At 40.6% G+C, this 17579-nt stretch overlaps 1 protein-coding gene and 1 long non-coding RNA gene across 3 annotated transcripts; one reads left to right on the top strand and one right to left on the bottom strand.

Moving 5' to 3' along the window:
- Nucleotides 1-118: 118 nt before the first annotated feature.
- On the top strand, nucleotides 119-16070 carry BTF3L4 (basic transcription factor 3 like 4). 2 transcript variants are annotated; one of them, XM_082225729.1, is made up of 6 exons: nucleotides 119-254; nucleotides 4073-4136; nucleotides 5436-5549; nucleotides 8063-8264; nucleotides 10452-10511; nucleotides 11605-16070. In XM_082225729.1, the coding sequence occupies exons 2-6, from the start codon at nucleotides 4083-4085 to the stop codon at nucleotides 11649-11651; spliced, it is 477 nt and encodes a 158-aa protein (XP_082081855.1). In that variant the 5' UTR covers nucleotides 119-254; nucleotides 4073-4082; the 3' UTR covers nucleotides 11652-16070. The 2 variants fall into 2 exon arrangements, with proteins under 2 accessions (XP_082081855.1, XP_082081854.1); XM_082225728.1 differs by having other exon boundaries at nucleotides 254-392.
- LOC309533994 lies at nucleotides 2859-4066 on the bottom strand. The gene is made up of 2 exons (XR_014220581.1): nucleotides 3880-4066; nucleotides 2859-3799 (listed from the first exon to the last, which is right to left on the bottom strand). It is a non-coding gene; the product is annotated as an uncharacterized lncRNA (long non-coding RNA).
- Nucleotides 16071-17579: the final 1509 nt, after the last annotated feature.

The raw sequence follows: 17579 nt of genomic DNA, 5'->3' as shown, positions 1-17579 counted from the left end.
AAAAAAAGCACCACTCCATTCTAGCTGCTCCTAAGGATGACTACAACTCCCAGCATACATTGCTTCAGAGGCATTTTTCTCTATGTCCCTCTTCCCCACCCCCGGGCACGTCTATCCTGCTGCGCTCACTGCATTGCATTGAGGGCTGTCGTTTTATTGTCTAGGTAGGGAAAAACAGAAAGGAAGGACCAGGCTGTCCTCCTACGCCGCCGCCGCCCGTGTTATGCAAACGAGCCTCGCTTTCTTCCAATCGGGTGAGGAGGGCGGGGCCATGGTCCCGTGGTCCGAGGCCTCCTTTCTCTGGGCCCCTTTCTACCCCCACCCCACCCCCACACCTAAGCCGCCATCTTGTTCTTGCCGCGTGTTGCCTTCGGAGGGTTCTTCGGACTGAGGTGAAAACTTCCTGCTTGACCCCCTCCGCGCCCCGTTGCCCTTGCGCCCCTCACGGTCCCCACAGGTCGAGATTGCGGTTCCTCCGCCCCACACTCCGCTGTGCGCGCGCGGAGCGCCATGGGCGGTGGGAGGGGCTGCTGCTGGTGGGCCGGAGAGAGTGGGCCTGGCAACGGGGAGCCCAGACTCCGCTGGGGAACGCCTTCCCCGAGGTCCGGCCCTTGGAAGCAGAGCCCCCCCCCCCCCGCCACAGCGCCCGTTCAAGTCCACCCCCCACCCCCGGTCAGGGTTGGTGGGCGCGGACCCTCCGTCGCGGAAACCTTCCCGCAACAGAAGCGGGCTTGCTGAGGACTAGCTCCACCTCCTCGCCCAAAGCACTTTAGGGCCAGCAGGATCCTGCGCTGGCCTAGGTCGCACTGCACCCAAAATTTGGGTTACGCCTTGGACGGGGTTCCCATCCCTGGGCGTAAGACATTGAGGGGGCTTCCTTACTACCCCTTAGTGTACCGGGGGTGTTTCTTTTTGGTGTTCCTTTATACCCTTAGGGAAGCCCGCACCCCTCCTCCAACAGGAACTGGCAATCTGGAGCTCTTTCACCTTCCTGTGTAGATTTTACTGCTCGCTTAATACATTTCTGTGTTGCATCAGTTGCCATGTTTTAATTTTGGAGACCTTGGGTTTTTTGTTTTTTTCATTGCTTGCAACTGAACGTTCCTTTGTATCAAAGGCTGTATATTATCATATTTGGTTCCTCTGCTGTGCGGAGTTAGTTCTTGTTCACACCATTTTCTTTTTAAGGTTATGGAAACCTACACTTTGGATATAATAATAGAATAAGCGTCTGTGAAGCTGCAAAATTCTGAAATGAGCTGCAAAATTCTGAAATAAGGAACATGCCTGCTGCTTCCAAAACTAAATGATGTAAATCCACAACTCCTTAATTTTAACATTCTCAGTATCAATAGTTTAACTTTTCTCTTATTCCAGTGAGGAAAATGGAGATGAGGCTCCTCTGCAAGAATGTTTTCCTCCATGCTGTGGTGGATGTTCTTGTTACCCAGTTCTAGCCATTAGTTTCTCTTCTTCCTGGTAGTACTTTTGCTGATTCCACCTCTAAAGGTTCTTTAGTTCAAGGTTGAAATAAAGACCATTCCTGTTGTGTCTTTCTCTGCTTCTACTAATCTGACCTTCTTTGTACTCTCGGGGTCGAATCCATCATGTGGCTCTTTTATCACATTCCTTGATAAAACAAATTGTGGGTTGTTTCTGAGAACATATTTCTCCTTTTTCAACCCATCAAAGGGATAGAGCTAATGGGGGCCTTGAGAAAGGAAAACCTTTCCATTTTCTTCATTGCCAAATGCTTAGCTACTTAGTTTCAACCTACAGCAATTCTGGTTTGCAAAGTATAAGCTGCTGATTAACTTAGTTCTGTTTAGTTCAATTGCAACAGGACAACTGGTTATGGGTTAGAGAATAAAATGGCACACTGCAGCTTTAACTTTTCCTGAAGCATGCACATGCTGCTTGATATGGAATGTCATATTTTAAAATGAAATGAAAATGAATCTGACCCGTATCCCAAAGTAAACACATTTGCAGACCAAAGTGCTAGGTTTTTTAATAGTTATTTGACTTATGTGTTGCTGCTGGTTGTTAACTCTCTGTCCTGGTCCTAGACATAGTTGCATCTTTGGGACTTAATAGTGAGCAAAAACATAGATCTAAGCAAATGTTTCCATAAATCTCATTTAAGCAGATAAGACATGGGGTTGATTGGTCAAGTGTTTGTACCTTTGAAAGTGACCCGGAAACTACAACTAATCCAGAATGCGGCAGCTAGACTGGTGACTGGGGGTGGCCGCTTAGACCACATAACACCTACACTACCCAATAAGTTTCTGAGCAAAATTCAAAGTGTTAGTGCTGACCTTTAAAGCCCTAAATGACCTTGGTCCAGTATACCTGAAGGAGCGTCTCCACCCCCGTAATTCTGCCCAGACACAGGTCCAGTGCACAGGGCCTTCTGGTGGTTCCCTTGCTATGAGAAGCCAAGTTACAGGGAACCAGGCAGAGGGCCTTCTCAGTAGTGGCACCCGCCCTGTGGAACGCCCTCCCACCAGATGTCAAAGAGAAGAACAACTACTAGACTTTTAGAAGACATCTGAAGGCTTCCCTGTTTAGGGAAGCTTTTCATGTTTAATAGACTATTGTATTTTAATATTCTGTTGGAAGCCGCCCAGAGTGGCTGGGGAAACCCAGCCAGCCAGGCGGGGTATAAATAAATTATTATTATTATTATTATTATTATTATTATTATTATTATTAGTGTGGTATGTAACATAGGAAAGGCTCAATGACTATATTTTCATGATTTGATTGATTGCTTCCTCATTTGTGTACTAAGATATAATGCTCAAGTTGCCATTTCTATAGTACAGTAAATGCATATTAGTAGTTTGTATACAGAGTACAAAATCATAATGGGTCAATTTTGCTTCCATGTATATGCGTTTTGGATTAGGGCTGTGTTACTAGGACCACAAATTATCTTATGCACACTTTTTGGACTCCATGGCTGATATTCAACATTGTGCTGTTATGAACATTCTCTCTGTGCAAGCATGTCAGCTTGCCAGATGGAACAATTCTCCCCTTGCCTTGCCCTGCACACTACTTTGGGGTTCTCCTGATGCTTCCCAAACTAATTTTAGGGGGTTCTAAGAAGGAGGAGTGGGGGGGAAACCTTGTGCAAGTGGAAGTCCTTGACAGGGCTTCCGCTGATGGAACATGTTAGGTGAATCCCTTCCATCATAAATATTTTCAGAAAAAGTGAGCTTGCCTTGTAGCTTGGTAATTCTAGAGTCATATCTCCTCTCTGCTATAAAGGTCACCAGGTAGCCTTGGACAAGTAAGTCGCTGTCTCTTAGTGTCATTTACACCACAGGATGGTTTATGAGCCACAAAATACTGCTCTGAGCTCCTTAGTGAAAGGGTAGAATATAGATGTAACCAACATGGGTGTAATAGGCAGTTTCCAAGATTCATTCTTTGTCACATGCTCCCAACTTCCTGATATACACTATCATGACTAACAAATGTTATGTAGATGGAAATGCACAGACCAAGATGTGGCACCATGCAGATAGAGGCAGGCTCAATTCTCAATAGTTTCTGTAGTTCTGTGTGGAAAAAATAAACAGTTCAGTTTGGGACATGGAGGGCAAACATTCCAGATATAGGGATTGTCCTGTCAGATGTCAGATTTAGCATGTGTGTGTACATGCACACTGGTATTCCTAAGTGCATGCCTTTACTTTCTCTCCTGAGCAAATGGCAGCTGCTCATTCCTGTGTGAGGAAGTAAGTGCTGGAAACCATGATATGGTGACTGCAAAACCAGTTACCAGCTGCAGGGATAGGGGTAGTGTGGAAAGAGATGTCTTCTCTCCTTGAAGGCAGTCCAGGGACAGGAAGGGGAAGAGCCAACATGATTTCAGTGCTTTTACACCCCCACCCTCGAGATAGTTTGAGGAATTGGAATAGAGGTAACATTCCTTTTATTGATAGGTTGTTTGTGTGCATTCAGATACAGATGCTTGGTATTTTGAAAGACAGTGAAGTAAAAATTATTAAATAAATCTGAATATGTTATAAGCATTTATGTTGTTTGTATTTTTCAGATAAAGCACGATGAATCAAGAAAAGCTGGCTAAACTTCAGGCGCAGGTCCGAATAGGTGGAAAGGTATGAATGCAAGAATATAACTTCCTCCACTCCATTTATAATTGTATGTGTGTAAATAGAAACACACACACACACACGTGTGTGTGTGTGTGTGTGTGTGTGTAATACATATGTAAGTATTTTCCATAGTTTAGGGGTTTGTAGGGAATGTCTGTTTTCCTCAGGCTATTGCCCATTCTGATGTGCTCAGGCTGGTTCTGAGTATATAGCCCTAGTACTGTTGGCTACATTCTTTTGAGAAGAAAAAGGTTCATGTTACCGTATTTTTCGCCTCATGGGACGCACCGGCCCATAGGACGCATCAAGTTTTTTTGGGGGGAAATAAAGGAAAACATTTTTATTTCCCCTCCAGGTGCTTGTGGGGCCGGCAGCGGGGAGAAGCGCTCTTCTCCCTGCAGCCCGCCTTCAGATCAGGTCCAGGGACAGCGGGAAGACGCGCTGCGCTTCCCAGCTGTTCCCGGAGCTTGTGGGGCAGGCAGCGGGGAAAAGCGCTCTTCTCCCCGCCGCCCGCCTTGAGATCAGGTCCGGGAACAGCGGGGAGACGCACTGCCGTCAGCCTCCAAACCACTTCGGGAGACAGCGGGGTGGCGGCGTTCCGCCTCCCTCTGTCCCCCGACCTTGTGGGGCTGGTGCTGGGGCTCTCCTGAAGCCTGGAGAGCGAGAGGGGTCGGTGCGCACCGACCCCTCTCGCTCTCCAGGCTTCAGTGAAAGCCTGTATTCGCCCCATAGGACGCACACACATTTCCCCTTCATTTTTGGAGGGGAAAAAGTGCAAAAAATATGGTATATTCCTGAACTGTTTTCTTAAAAGATGAACATTTTCTTCTAAAAGGCAGCATATTATGTAATTTTGAAACAGTATATCTTAGGTGCCGAAGGAGTTGTTACTGGTAATTGGACACACAAGGCTGAAAAGAGGAAGGGCAGCAGAAATGGAATTGGTCCTTGCAGCAGGAAATGCATTGTGGTCTGAGGACCACCACCACCTTTAGCCTACTATTTTACACCCTCACATTGCCACCTTAATGATAATCCCCCATGAAAACTGTCACTGAATCAAGCCTCCCTTCCTTGGCGGCAATAAGTGAGAAAATTTGGAGTGGAAAGTTAGAGTAGAATTATACAAACTATACAGTAGTGAAACAGGTTCTTGCCTAAAAAAAACCCCTCCTACTGCAGTACATGTATTACATTTTAAGGTACTTTGAGATTATTTTGTTGTTTTTGATAAGCATTTGTGTAAGATCCATTTTTCTTCCTCTAGGAGCAATGATTTATTTTCTCCATTCTGTTTTTCAGGGTACAGCTCGTAGAAAGAAGAAGGTAGTCCACAGAACAGCCACAGCTGATGATAAAAAGCTTCAGAGTTCACTCAAAAAATTGGCAGTAAACAATATTGCTGGGATTGAAGAGGTACATCAGTATAAAACAATTTCAGTCATATCTACGTGATCTCCCAACTGATCACAGGAATAATGTGAAATCTTTCTGATTTAAAATGGGATTATTGGGGGGGGCAGGACGTGGGGCCTGTGGGCCAAGTCAGGCCCCTTAAAAAGAGAAGTGCCTGGCCTCTGGCAACCTTACCTCATTTTAAATGAGGTGTGGCTCAGAGTTTGTTGTGATTTCAGTGTGTGTGTGCATTGTGTGAGAGATCCTTCAATAAGAGGTCTTTTGGAGTTTCATGCATGATTTCCCTTGTATAACTGAGGACATTTGTTCCATAACTTTGTGTGGGATGGTGCAGATATTACAGAGTCCCATGGAAGGGGCAGTTCATGAGACAAAATAGTCCACTTCTATCTTTCCTACCTTGCTCTCTCAAGATTCAACTTGGCATCTGATGAAGTAGGCTGTTGGCTATGAAAGCTCATGCCAATTTGCAATAAAAAGCTTACTAAGAAGTAATCTCAAGGTGCTGTCAAATATGTATCTAATAATAATAATAATGATAAAAATAATAATAAACTAGCACAACTTCCATATTACCTAAATCGGTATTTTTATTATGAGAATGTGCAGTAGAAAGTATTGGGTTCACACAAAGCCTCCTTTGCTCCCCCGCCCCCATCCCCTTGTTCTAATATGAGGGAAGAGTAGAAGTGTCCTGTTCTGGCTTGCAGCAAATTGTGGTTTGTCCTCAAAACAAAGAGACACACAAACCATGGTTTATCTTCATCTCCTGCTGTGCTTTTGGGATCTTCACTTGACAGCACACTACGGGTTGCTGCAAACTAGAAGCAGAAGCTTTACTCTCACCTCAGGTATGAAATAAGAGAGAAAGGTTGGAGGGCATCTGCAAACCTGATGATTGGCACTGCTCGTTCTCTAAAGGACAAACTGTGTTTTGACATTATGTCTGAATTAAGATACATACAAGATGCAAAGTTTTAACTGGAAAACACAAGTCAGATTGTTGCTTAACTGTGATCCTGGGCGCATTTACTTGGAAACAAGTTCCTTTGAAACAAAAGGTTTTATTCTAAGTAACTTTACGTCCCTTTTCTAAAGGCATTTTGTATGAAAGTAACTGCGAGTCTTCTAGATGAGTAAGTAGAACCTTTTTGCCCCACTATCTACATGTGGAAATAGTATTATGTGGAATGGTATTATATTTGTTTACTATATTACATTTTTCCCCAAAGCAGCATGCATAGAATTTCCAGGCAGTCTTCCATCTAGAAACTGGCTGGATCCAGACCTACTTAGCTTCAGCAGGGTCCAGGCTATGATAGGGAGCCATTCCTTCCACTAGGCAAGTTGCTTTAAGCAGATGTTTGAGAAAGCAGGGAAACAGCTGCTATCCTGCTGTAACAAGTCTTGTTATTGTGTTGAGTGTTTTGGCCCACTTCCAGAGGACAGCCCTGTTCTATGGTGGTCACAGTGTTCTGAAGAGGACATGATGGGCCTCAATATGGACTGGAGAAAGAGTATGGGTGGCATTTGGACATGTGTCTATATAGGAGCAATAAATAGGAGCATTAAACAAAGGGCAGAGCGGAGTGCTATCCAGGGGACACCCATCATTTAAACCAATTTGAAAGTCATAGTTTCTCCAGAATTGTAGTTTTGTAGATCCTCAGAGCTCTTTGTTATTTTTGTGAGGAAGCTAAGGATATATCAGTGCAATGGCATAGCTCAGTCTTTCACAATGATCATGCACTTTTTTCAGAAAAACACCAAATATACAACATTTCTGGACTAATATATAGTGCTCATTTTCAGACATTGCTGTGCACATGCATATCTGATTGAGCATGGAATAACACACCCATAGTATAATTGTTCGCTTAAAAAAAATAGCACCAAGATTACACCATTGTGGACTAATAAATAATCATCACTTATATAAAGTGCATAAATTTTTGACTATTCCACTGTATTATATTAGTTTCCAGAGTTCTTTGCAATGGAGGGAAAGCAAGGGCAGTTAAAACATGTTTGAAACAAGTTTATTTTTGTATTGTAAAGATGCCTTATGTTTCTTAGCTTTGAAGTGTAATAGTTTATTTTAGATGTACAAAAGTGTGATATTTACATCAAAATTCCAGAGTATGAAAGCTGTGCCTCTCATTTCTTTTTTTTATCTTGAGAAATGTGACTTTCCTTTCATATTGTTTTTGGAACTGACATGGCTTAGTTAAATGCTTAGGATGCTGATATTTCAGTTATTTGTTAATCTGAATTCTTATTGCTTTACAAAATCTTGCACTTCCAACTGATGTAATTTTAAATTATATACATTGATGATAGTGTTTATAAATCTCTTTTACAGTTAGTCAGGCCTAAAATTGGGTGTGCAACGCCTTAGAGTGGATGCTAACTATTACAAAATAAAAAAATCTTGGTGGTTCTTTTCTTTCTTGATAGTACTTTTTTAATATTAATTAAGATGAATGAATTTTAATCATCTATTTTTAAAACAGGTGAATATGATAAAAGATGATGGAACAGTTATTCATTTCAACAATCCCAAGGTCCAGGCTTCGCTTTCTGCAAATACATTTGCAATTACTGGTCATGCTGAAGCTAAACCAATTACGGAAATGCTGCCTGGCATCTTAAGCCAGCTGGGTGCTGACAGCTTAACAAGTCTCAGAAAGTTAGCTGAACAGTTCCCAAGGCAAGGTAGGTATCCCTGTCTGAGACATGGAGCTGGTTTTTTACAGCCTTGTTTGTTAGCATAAAATTCCTGAGGGTCAGCTTTTCTTACTCTGAGCAGCTTTTCTTGTGCACAGGACTTTCTGTTTTTTATTCCACCCTCCCCCACGCATTCCTAGCTTCACTAGAGCATTTCTAATAGTATAGAACAGGGACGTCCAACTCCTAAGAGACTGCAATCTACTCACAGAATAAAAAACTGGCAGTGATCTACCCCTGGGGGGATCAGGTCAAAGTTGTTGAGCGTTTTTTTAGGGCTCCATCTTCCTTTCCAGCGGAAATGGGAGGGGGGCAGGTGCTCTTGCCACCACAAAGGAAAGGGAGCCCACAATCGACCAGTAGATCCTGATCAACATGTTGAACAACCCTGGTATAGAACTCTGCAATTCTGTGCATGTTTATTTAGAAGTCCCACTGTGTTTAGTGGACCTTATTAATAGATAAGTATGCATAGGATTGCAGCATTTACCTAATATCAAGTTTTCCATAATTTCCCTAGTAATTCTTAATAATAATAATATTGTTGTTATTTATTATTATTTGTATCCCACCCTTCACCCTTAGATCTCAGGGCGGTTCAAACACAAAAATACAAGATAAAAGCATAAAATAAATAATAGATATTACCAAAACAAAAAAAACCCCAGACCAATAAATCCACCACCCCCTCCCTTACTTTCCTCATTTGTAATAACTATATGGATACCTTGTATTGCTTTGTCCTTTCCCCAAACCATTAACTAAAGGCTTCTAAATGTGGGAATTGCTGTGAAAATTGCATTAACTAACAGATAGCTATGTGAATGTACTTTGGAGCACCATGAGCAGAATGTTGTAACGGAAGGTGAAAATGAAGGTTTGGGGTATAATCTGAGTGTTGAACTTGTGTCTGATTAAAAACAGTATAATAATTGTCAGTCTGATTAAAGACTTAACAACACAATCCTGTGCCTGCCTACTCAGAAGTAAGTCCAGTTGACATTAGTGGGACTTGCTCCCAGATACATGTATAAAGGGAACTATCACAGATGCTGCTTTTCAAGAGCTCAGGGTGGCAAGCATTGTAAACCCTATTTTGTCCTCATAGCAATCTTATAGGGAAAGTTAGGCTGAAAGATAGTGACTCCCTTAGGGCCATTTAATGAGTTTCATGACAGGGTACATTGAAAGGTAAACAGAGTTCTCTTTTTTATTATTTTTATTTATTAGATTTATATACAGTACTGCCCTTCATCATAAGGTATCAGGGTGGCTCACAGAATAAAATCATGAAGGCATTTCCTTTATCACTTGACACTGGTACAGAGCAATGGAAGCTATTATAAAAATATTTCTGTGATACCCTAATAGAAGAACAAAAACCCCCACTATGTTGGTTACAAGCATATTAATTTTCTCACATACTTCTATTTGAATTATCTCTATATTAGTGAAACCTCAAAGCCCAATCCTAAGACTTGCTCCATTGGCATTTAGGATGGGAAGTACTAAAACCTACATCAGCATAGACTGTAAAGATTTTACACCAAGAAAGCATACTGGGTAGACTGTTATGTGGAAATGTTGTAAGATGTCAGGTATAATTCAGGAGAGATGCTTGCTGTTTGACTAAATTGGAGATACAGTGGAAGCTCGGGTTTCGATCGTCTCCATTGACAAATGTATCAGAAGCCGAACGCCGAAAACCCGGAAAGAAATGCTTCCGTTTTTGAACGTGCCTTGGAAGTCGAACTTTCGAAGCGGCGGCTTGTTTGAGTTTTCAGTTTTCAAACGTTTCAGAAGTCTTAGCGGTCTTCCGGAACGGATTACGTTCGAAAACCGAGGTTCCACTGTAATATTCTATGTATTGGTTATTTTGTGTTAAATATCACAGGGTGTATGGCATCTCCAGTTGTGTGTCTGCTGCACTACTTAGAAAGAGGTTTTATTCAGTCAGAACCAGTAATTGTTGCCTATAAACAATGATTCTTGTAAATTTCTGCTTGTAATTAATTTTCCACTGCCACTGTTTGCATAAAATCTATTTTATTTGCAAAGTTGCACTTCTTTTTTGTGCCGTAAACTGTGATCTTTTCCTTATGCATGCTGAATTTGTTTCTTAAATTGATCAAATTTTGTTAATTACTATATCAATAATTTTATTTTATTTTCTAGTGTTGGATAGCAAAGTACCAAAATCAGAAGATATTGATGAAGAAGATGATGACGTTCCTGGTAAGATTATTCTACCTAATCTTTAAATTATTTAGCATGTATCTGCTTGACTGAGCACGAGACAATGTTTTTGTAAATTTGAGAATCTACTTGGTGGGTTAATCACAGATACAAAGGGAAAGTGCTTCATAAGAATTACATGCTGTACATCCTGGAGCACATAACTGTCACGGGACCAACCCTAGGAAACCACAAGCCTTTGCAGAAGGATTTGCATCTGCTGCTATGCCTTTGGTTCCTAGAGACTTAGGCACCTCTCAAATGGGGTGAGAAACTTAACTAGTGGATTCTGTGAGGGAATAATATTTTAAGAACAAGCAGAAAAAGAGGTTTACTGTAATGAATAGAAGGGGGGGGCTATTAATGGTTGTATCTGTGTTGTATAATCTGTCTTTCAAAATCCTTTTAAATATTGCTCACTACATAAATTAAATGTTAAGTTTGAGTCATTTAGCCCCTGATTTTTTTTAGAAGGGTCTCACACAAGACTGCAATAATTTAGCAAATAAGTCTAGATTTCATGAAGCGTAGCCATCATTGGTGAACATTTGAAAAATTAATATAAGGCAAAATACAGGTTGCATTTGTTGATTGCAGCTCAGAGGTCAATTGTCTATAAGCCATAGCTGTTATCATCCCGATTTGATTAGGGGTTGCAGTCCCATGCATCCTGACATGGGAGTGAGCTCTGTTGTACGTGGGGCGTGGGGAGCTTACTTCCTTGTAAGCAAGCATAGGATTGTACTATAGATCATTTTTGTTTAATGCCTACATGTTTGCTGGCATAACAACAGATGTCAGTCTAGGAGCTGCCATGTTGCCTGATAGCAGGCATAGGGAGAGACTAACAGAATTATTTTTCCAGTGCTGACCAGATGTAATTGCAACTCACTCCATAGAAATACTAGGGCCTAGTCACCGTTAAACAAAAAAGAAGGTCTTGTAATTGCTTTGAGGTTTTGAGATAAAAATGATGTAGGAATAATGTTCATTATACCATAGTCTTTTAGATAAAACATACATTTTAATAAAAAACATTTCTCTTTGGCTCTCCTATTGAATGTTACTGTATTATACTTTCCATGTTTTTCAGATCTTGTAGAAAACTTCGATGAAGCATCAAAAAATGAAGCTAATTAATTCATTAATAGTTCTGGAAGTTGACATGGACTAGATTTAAGAAATCAGCTGTGTGGTTCCAAAGTTTTACAGAAACAGTGAACATTACCCGTTTAATAGTTCAATAATATAAAATATTTTGTATTTTAATTATGCTGCTTGTTCAGCAATTCCTGTTGGTTGATTTTTGCATTTTGCACTTACTCCCAGGATCTACCTTTTCAGTTAAAAAGGAAAAAAACAAATAATACATTTTCAGTGCAGATTAAAGGGTGTGTGCATGTGTGTGTATGTGTGTATGTGGCTTTGCGTACAGTGGAGAGGAAATCGGTGAACAGATCTATTTGACTTTCCCTTCCACCTTGAAAGTAGAAATAAAATGAGTCTTTAACTTGGTTAAAGGAACCTTTATTGTTGCAACCAAACAGTTCACATGCAATAGTGATAACTTAAGTCTTGCTTGTCTACATTTCATGAACTCCAGAAACCATTTACTAATTAACATTTGAGTTCAATTTTCTTCATTAACTATTGTATTTACATTTGTATTTCTCTTCCATATTCACAGTGTATATGTGCAGTTTCCCACCAGCCTCCTTTTGATTCTAAATTGTACCAAAGACAGGGTATTAATTAACAAACATGTTTGTTGCAACATTTTTTAAAAATATATATACTTAAGAGCTTGGTTTTCCCCATCCCTTTTAAAACCCTTCGCTCATTCACCTTAATATTTAACTTGGGTTGCATTCACATGTTATGGAGTAATCTACTTTGCCTTGGATAAACAGCCTATTCTGTGAAGTCCTGCCTGTTTATGCCGAGCAAGTGTCAACCCTGCTGTTACGGCATAATTTTTGTAAAAATCTGTAAGAAGCCTGATTATATTCTTGCTCTGGGTTTCTGGGAGAAGATAAGAATGTCCTAGACTTTGATAAAGGTTGGAGGCTACAGTCTACTCAAGTGCTGAATCAAATGCCTTGGTAGCTTCTCTTTGGTACAATTAGCTGTTTTTCAAACACACCTCCCTTCAAAGCGTTGAATGCTGTTTGACCCTTTTCATCTCAGATAAGCAGGGCCTCTGGGCATATTTTCCAGTGGTGTTGCTTACTTTTAGAGGAGTCTGTCTCATATCCTGTTTTTCAGTAGGAGATAGTGCATCATGGTGCACTGTAAAATAATTTTATAGGAAGAGGTAAAACGGTTGTGGATGTTACCAGACTGCTCCCAAGAGCATATGAGCCACTGTCATATTTCAGGACGCTAGAATCTGGAAGTGTAGTTTGGATTATACAGAACGGACAAGGAAAGTGCCATTGCTTGTATTGTGTTGTGTTTTGCATAAATTGTCCAGCAACAGGCTTAAAACATTAATTTTGAGGTTTGGAACCTGTTATCTGCAACCTACTTTGGGTGGATACAATGGTTACAGTCACTTTTGAAAACAAAAGCGTTCCTCTGGTGGCGCAGAGGATAGTGGCTATAGCACAGGTACAGTGCAGTATTTTCTGAACCTTCCTTCAAACTGCTCAATGTGAAGCTCTTCCTAGCGGTTCTTCAAAGGTCATTGGTGTAATGCAGTTGAGCATCATTTTAACCTTTGTCAAGGGCAGCTGCGGCGCGGGAAAGCCATCTTTCTTACCTTTCTTTGGTGTACTTTTGAGACATATCTGCTTTCTGTGTATATACACCCAGCGACTATAAAGTTTGAGGCTATCAGTATGTCAGCATTCTAGTGACATCAAGCTGAACCACGAAAGCAGAGCTTTTAGTGGTTTGTCACCTGGACTGCTCACTTGATTTTATAGATTTGTTTGGTTTTCTTGTTCTATTTTATATAAAACGTGGATCTTAATAAAATAATTCAAAAGAGGCAATGTTCCCTCTTGTGTGTTATCTCCTCCTAACAACAACACTGATAGAGGGACAGAACGTGGTTACAGGTGATGCTTTAACCAGCAGTACACTTGCCATGCTATATTTTTTGAATATTTCTTCTTTCTGCACATGTGCAAATAATAGGCGTAGTTCCTTTAAGCATATTTGCTGTCCCATGAGACAGCAAATGAACATGTAGAAATGTTTTTGCAGAGAGTTTTTAACTGATCAGTATGGCTGAAGCTCACATAATTTCACAGTTATTCTGTCCTTATAACTAACATTTTCAGTTCAGCTGTTAATAATTTACTTAATGAAGATTGGAAACATAAATTTAATTTCTTGTCCAGAATTAGGAAATACTTCAGAATAGTAAAGGGCAGGCATTTGGAATAAGTTTCAATTCCTTTTACCAACAAAGCGCACACCCACAAGTCTCCAGCTTTAAACTTTCCTTTTGCCAATTTATTTGTAATCCTTATTCATACTTGTGTTTGGAAATCAGCAATTATCTTGCATAGTGATTACTTTTTACTGTATGCCAAGAACTGTTGACCACTTAATTGTTTTTTGCCGACGTTCTATAGCTTATTGAAAACCATTAAACTGATCATAACTGAAGACGTGAACTATTAAGACTGTTCTAATACCACCTAGTCTCCTTTTGGCACTTGAGACTAACAGCCTACTGGAGCTGACCATCAAGGCAAACCTTCCACTTCCAGTGCTATGAGATGCATTGATTAGACACAGCAACACAGTTGTAGAGGGTCTGTTTGCTTTTTTGTTCATGTCAAATATTTGAGTAAATAATAGAATTTGTAACCCCCATAAAGTTTTCATTAATTTAGCAATGTACTGGCACCTATGATACTATGTAGTGTCTTGAAGGTTAAACAATTATTAAAGCAATTCATTGAAATATAAAATATGCGTTGCTGGCACCCTGGTCTTAGACTTTTAAATGTTGAAGTAAGTCCTATTGATGTGAATGGAGCTTACTTCTGAGTGTGTTTTATTTGAATCAATAGTCTAATAAGCGGAATCAGTTTAAATAGGTTTTCCTATGACTCTTAGAACCAGGGGGCAGGATGCTGCCATAGGATGCTGAGAGCCTCCTCTATGAGTATAGGGCTCCCTGGACTGGCAGTGTCCTGAGGCCAGTTCAACCAGAAATGGGGGGTTTAGGGGAGGCCTCGGATCTGCTAGTTCCAAACCCTCCTTGTTCCCCTTGCATCGAGTGTACTTCTTTTCCTTACTATTAATGAAAATAGGAAAGAGGTTGACAGGAAGAGGAAACCTTGTAGGTCTACACCTGCCACATTCTCCCCTGGTCAAAGCAAGCAGGCAGGGCTATGGTTGTAGCAGATACTCCACCACGGATCTCCTCCTCATGGGAACATAGGATTGCTCGGTTTGTTAGTATAGTTTAACCTCAGTGCAGAGAGCCATAATATATTTTAAGCCCTCTGCAGAAGCACTTGTGTAGTCCCACTTAAATTTGAAACAAACTATTAGATCATAGTATAGTCGACTCAGCTTACGCAGGGGTTACCGGGGTAGCTGATATAAAGCCACAGTTGCCTCTACAGTAGTCAAAACACACTCCTTACACCTCCAAACACGCTCAAGGCCACTGAACGATCTCCCTGCATCTCCCAGTGCTGTTCCAAGGTGAGTGCAATGGTGGTTGGGACTGCCAGTGCCTCCCCCCTCTCGATACCCCCCTTATTTTTATGTGGTCAAATACATAAAGCTGAATTTGCACAAGTTAAATGCTTGTAAATTGCAAGGCAGCTAGTTAACTAGCTTGGTGGCAACTTGTTTCCCAGCATCTCAGTAGAATCAATGTTATTTCTAAAAGAATACATTATTTAGAACACGAAATTATATTACAGTCCATTGGTCCATCTACTTCAATATTGATGAAACTGATTGGGTAAGGGGCTTCCAATATTTCAGACAGGATTCTTTCCCAGCCCTACCTGAAGGTGCCAGGAACTGAACCTGGGATGTTTAGTATGCAAGGTGTGGACTGATCCACTGAGATACATAACCCGTCTCCGTAACCTGTGGAAACTCAAAAGACCCAGAGAGCACATCTGGATGCTAAACATCTTACTGCTGAAACCTACTTGCTGTGCATTTTTCATGAAATGTGGTTTTAGGACAATATGGTCTGAAGAATTCTGATTATGCCCTGTGTTTATGGTATCACATTCTGCTAGCATAACACTGTTATCTGTGCTGTAGTGACTGCAGGAGAACTTAGTTTCCCTTCCTGTCAGCAGATGAACTTTATTTTGCCCTTGTCCTTTTGTTTTATCTTGTGTTCCTGTTCCTTCACAGATACTAATTTGAGGGAAAGTGGGTTTAGGGATAGAAAGACAATATAACCACTACACATTTTGAAAAGGGAGCAGAAGGAAAGAATAATCATGTTTATTGCACATAAGAGCTGATACAGGTTATATATTGTACGGTTGTTAAGATCCTTGAATAGCTGTACATGTGCAAATAAGACACAAAGCTACTGCAAATAAAAGTGCAAAATTAAAATTACTAATTGTGTGTGTGTTCTTGCAGATTTTTTTCCTGATTGTAGGAGAGGCAACAGGAAATTATAGGGACAGTACCACTTAAACCGTATAGAAACTTATTCATGTATGCTACTACAGCGGCAAGAATGTTACCCCAAAATGGAAAGAAGTAGAAGCAAAGGAAGAATGGATACAAAAACTTATGGAATATGTAGAAATGGCAAAACTTACCAGAACAATAAGAACTCAATATAACAAACTTTTTATAAAAGAATGGAAATGGAGTATTGAATATTTACAGATAAATTGTAAACAGGTAAGAACATTGGCAGGATTATAGTAATAACCTGCAGTTTGATCAGAGTATATATTTAAAGTAGATGAATAAATGAACACATTAATTAGGATATACAGAAGACATTAAAAATAAATTTAAGGAACCGCAGAAAAGGGGGAAGGAAGTCAAGTTTTGAAATGTTAACATTATTGTTAAATTAGTGAAATGTATAAACCTGAAAATCATACAATTTTTTTTTAAAAAAAGGCAACGGGAAGCATGGTGCAGATACATACACCACCAGTGCCTATACAGACTTGCAAGTATTTTCCAAGCTACGTACCAGAAAAAGAAGGGGTATAAAATTATGCTGATCCTGAATGGACAGACTTTGTGGTTGGTGACATAAATAAGCCATCTGGAAAACATCCAAGGAGAAAACATAGCTTCCCAATTTACCACTGAAATATATTTTCATTTAAAATGATGACAGTATATTCTGGATAAGCATTATGTGTTGTGCATTATATTTGTATAATGTGGTCACATCTGAGGCAGATATGGTTGATTTTGGACTGCTTGGAGCACAATATGGCAGCTGAGATCAGCTTGGCAATTTTCTTTACTGTTAAGCCTTCTGTAGGGTTACATTAGTTCAATGCATTATCCAAGCGCCCAGGAATTTCTGCAGTAATATGAATGAATTATCTAGCCACCAGATTAAAGATTCTCAACATAAGAAGCACCTCCTGCAGCAAGTACAGCATCATTCCCTTAACAGTACTGGACTGGAGGCTGTGTTTGTTGACCTTGAATGATCAGTGCCACAAGTTCATGCAGCAACAGCCTTTTTGCTGGCTTCACACTTCCCCAGGGTACTTGCACTGCATCTTTTGGATCCATTATGATGTGGCTCGGTTGGTTGGCATCTGTCTTGGGAGACTGGAGGAGTGTGCCTTTGTGGATGAGGTCAAGTTGTTGGAATGTTGCAGCACCTGCCGTGGCTGTAGAGACCAATGTGGGAAAGACATGTTTTGTTGCAGCTGTGGCAGATGAAGGCCTCCAGTTGTGCTGCTGCACATGCACCATGGTGTTTCTTCTCTCTGCACTCCCAGCGGTCATTTCTCCTCTGGTCACTGCTATGGATGCATGACTGCTGTGATCTGTTTCCTCTGGTGTTGAGATGTTCACCAAAGCAAGTCTAAAGAGAGATCACTTTGTCGGTAAGCTTCCATCATACTGCTTCTGCTTTGG

This window comes from Podarcis vaucheri (genome assembly GCF_965113315.1).
Source record: "Podarcis vaucheri genome assembly, chromosome: 6".
Lineage (NCBI taxonomy): Eukaryota > Metazoa > Chordata > Lepidosauria > Squamata > Lacertidae > Podarcis > Podarcis vaucheri.
The sequence above is the reverse complement of the archived record's forward strand: the minus strand, read 5'-3'. Positions and strand labels throughout refer to the sequence as shown.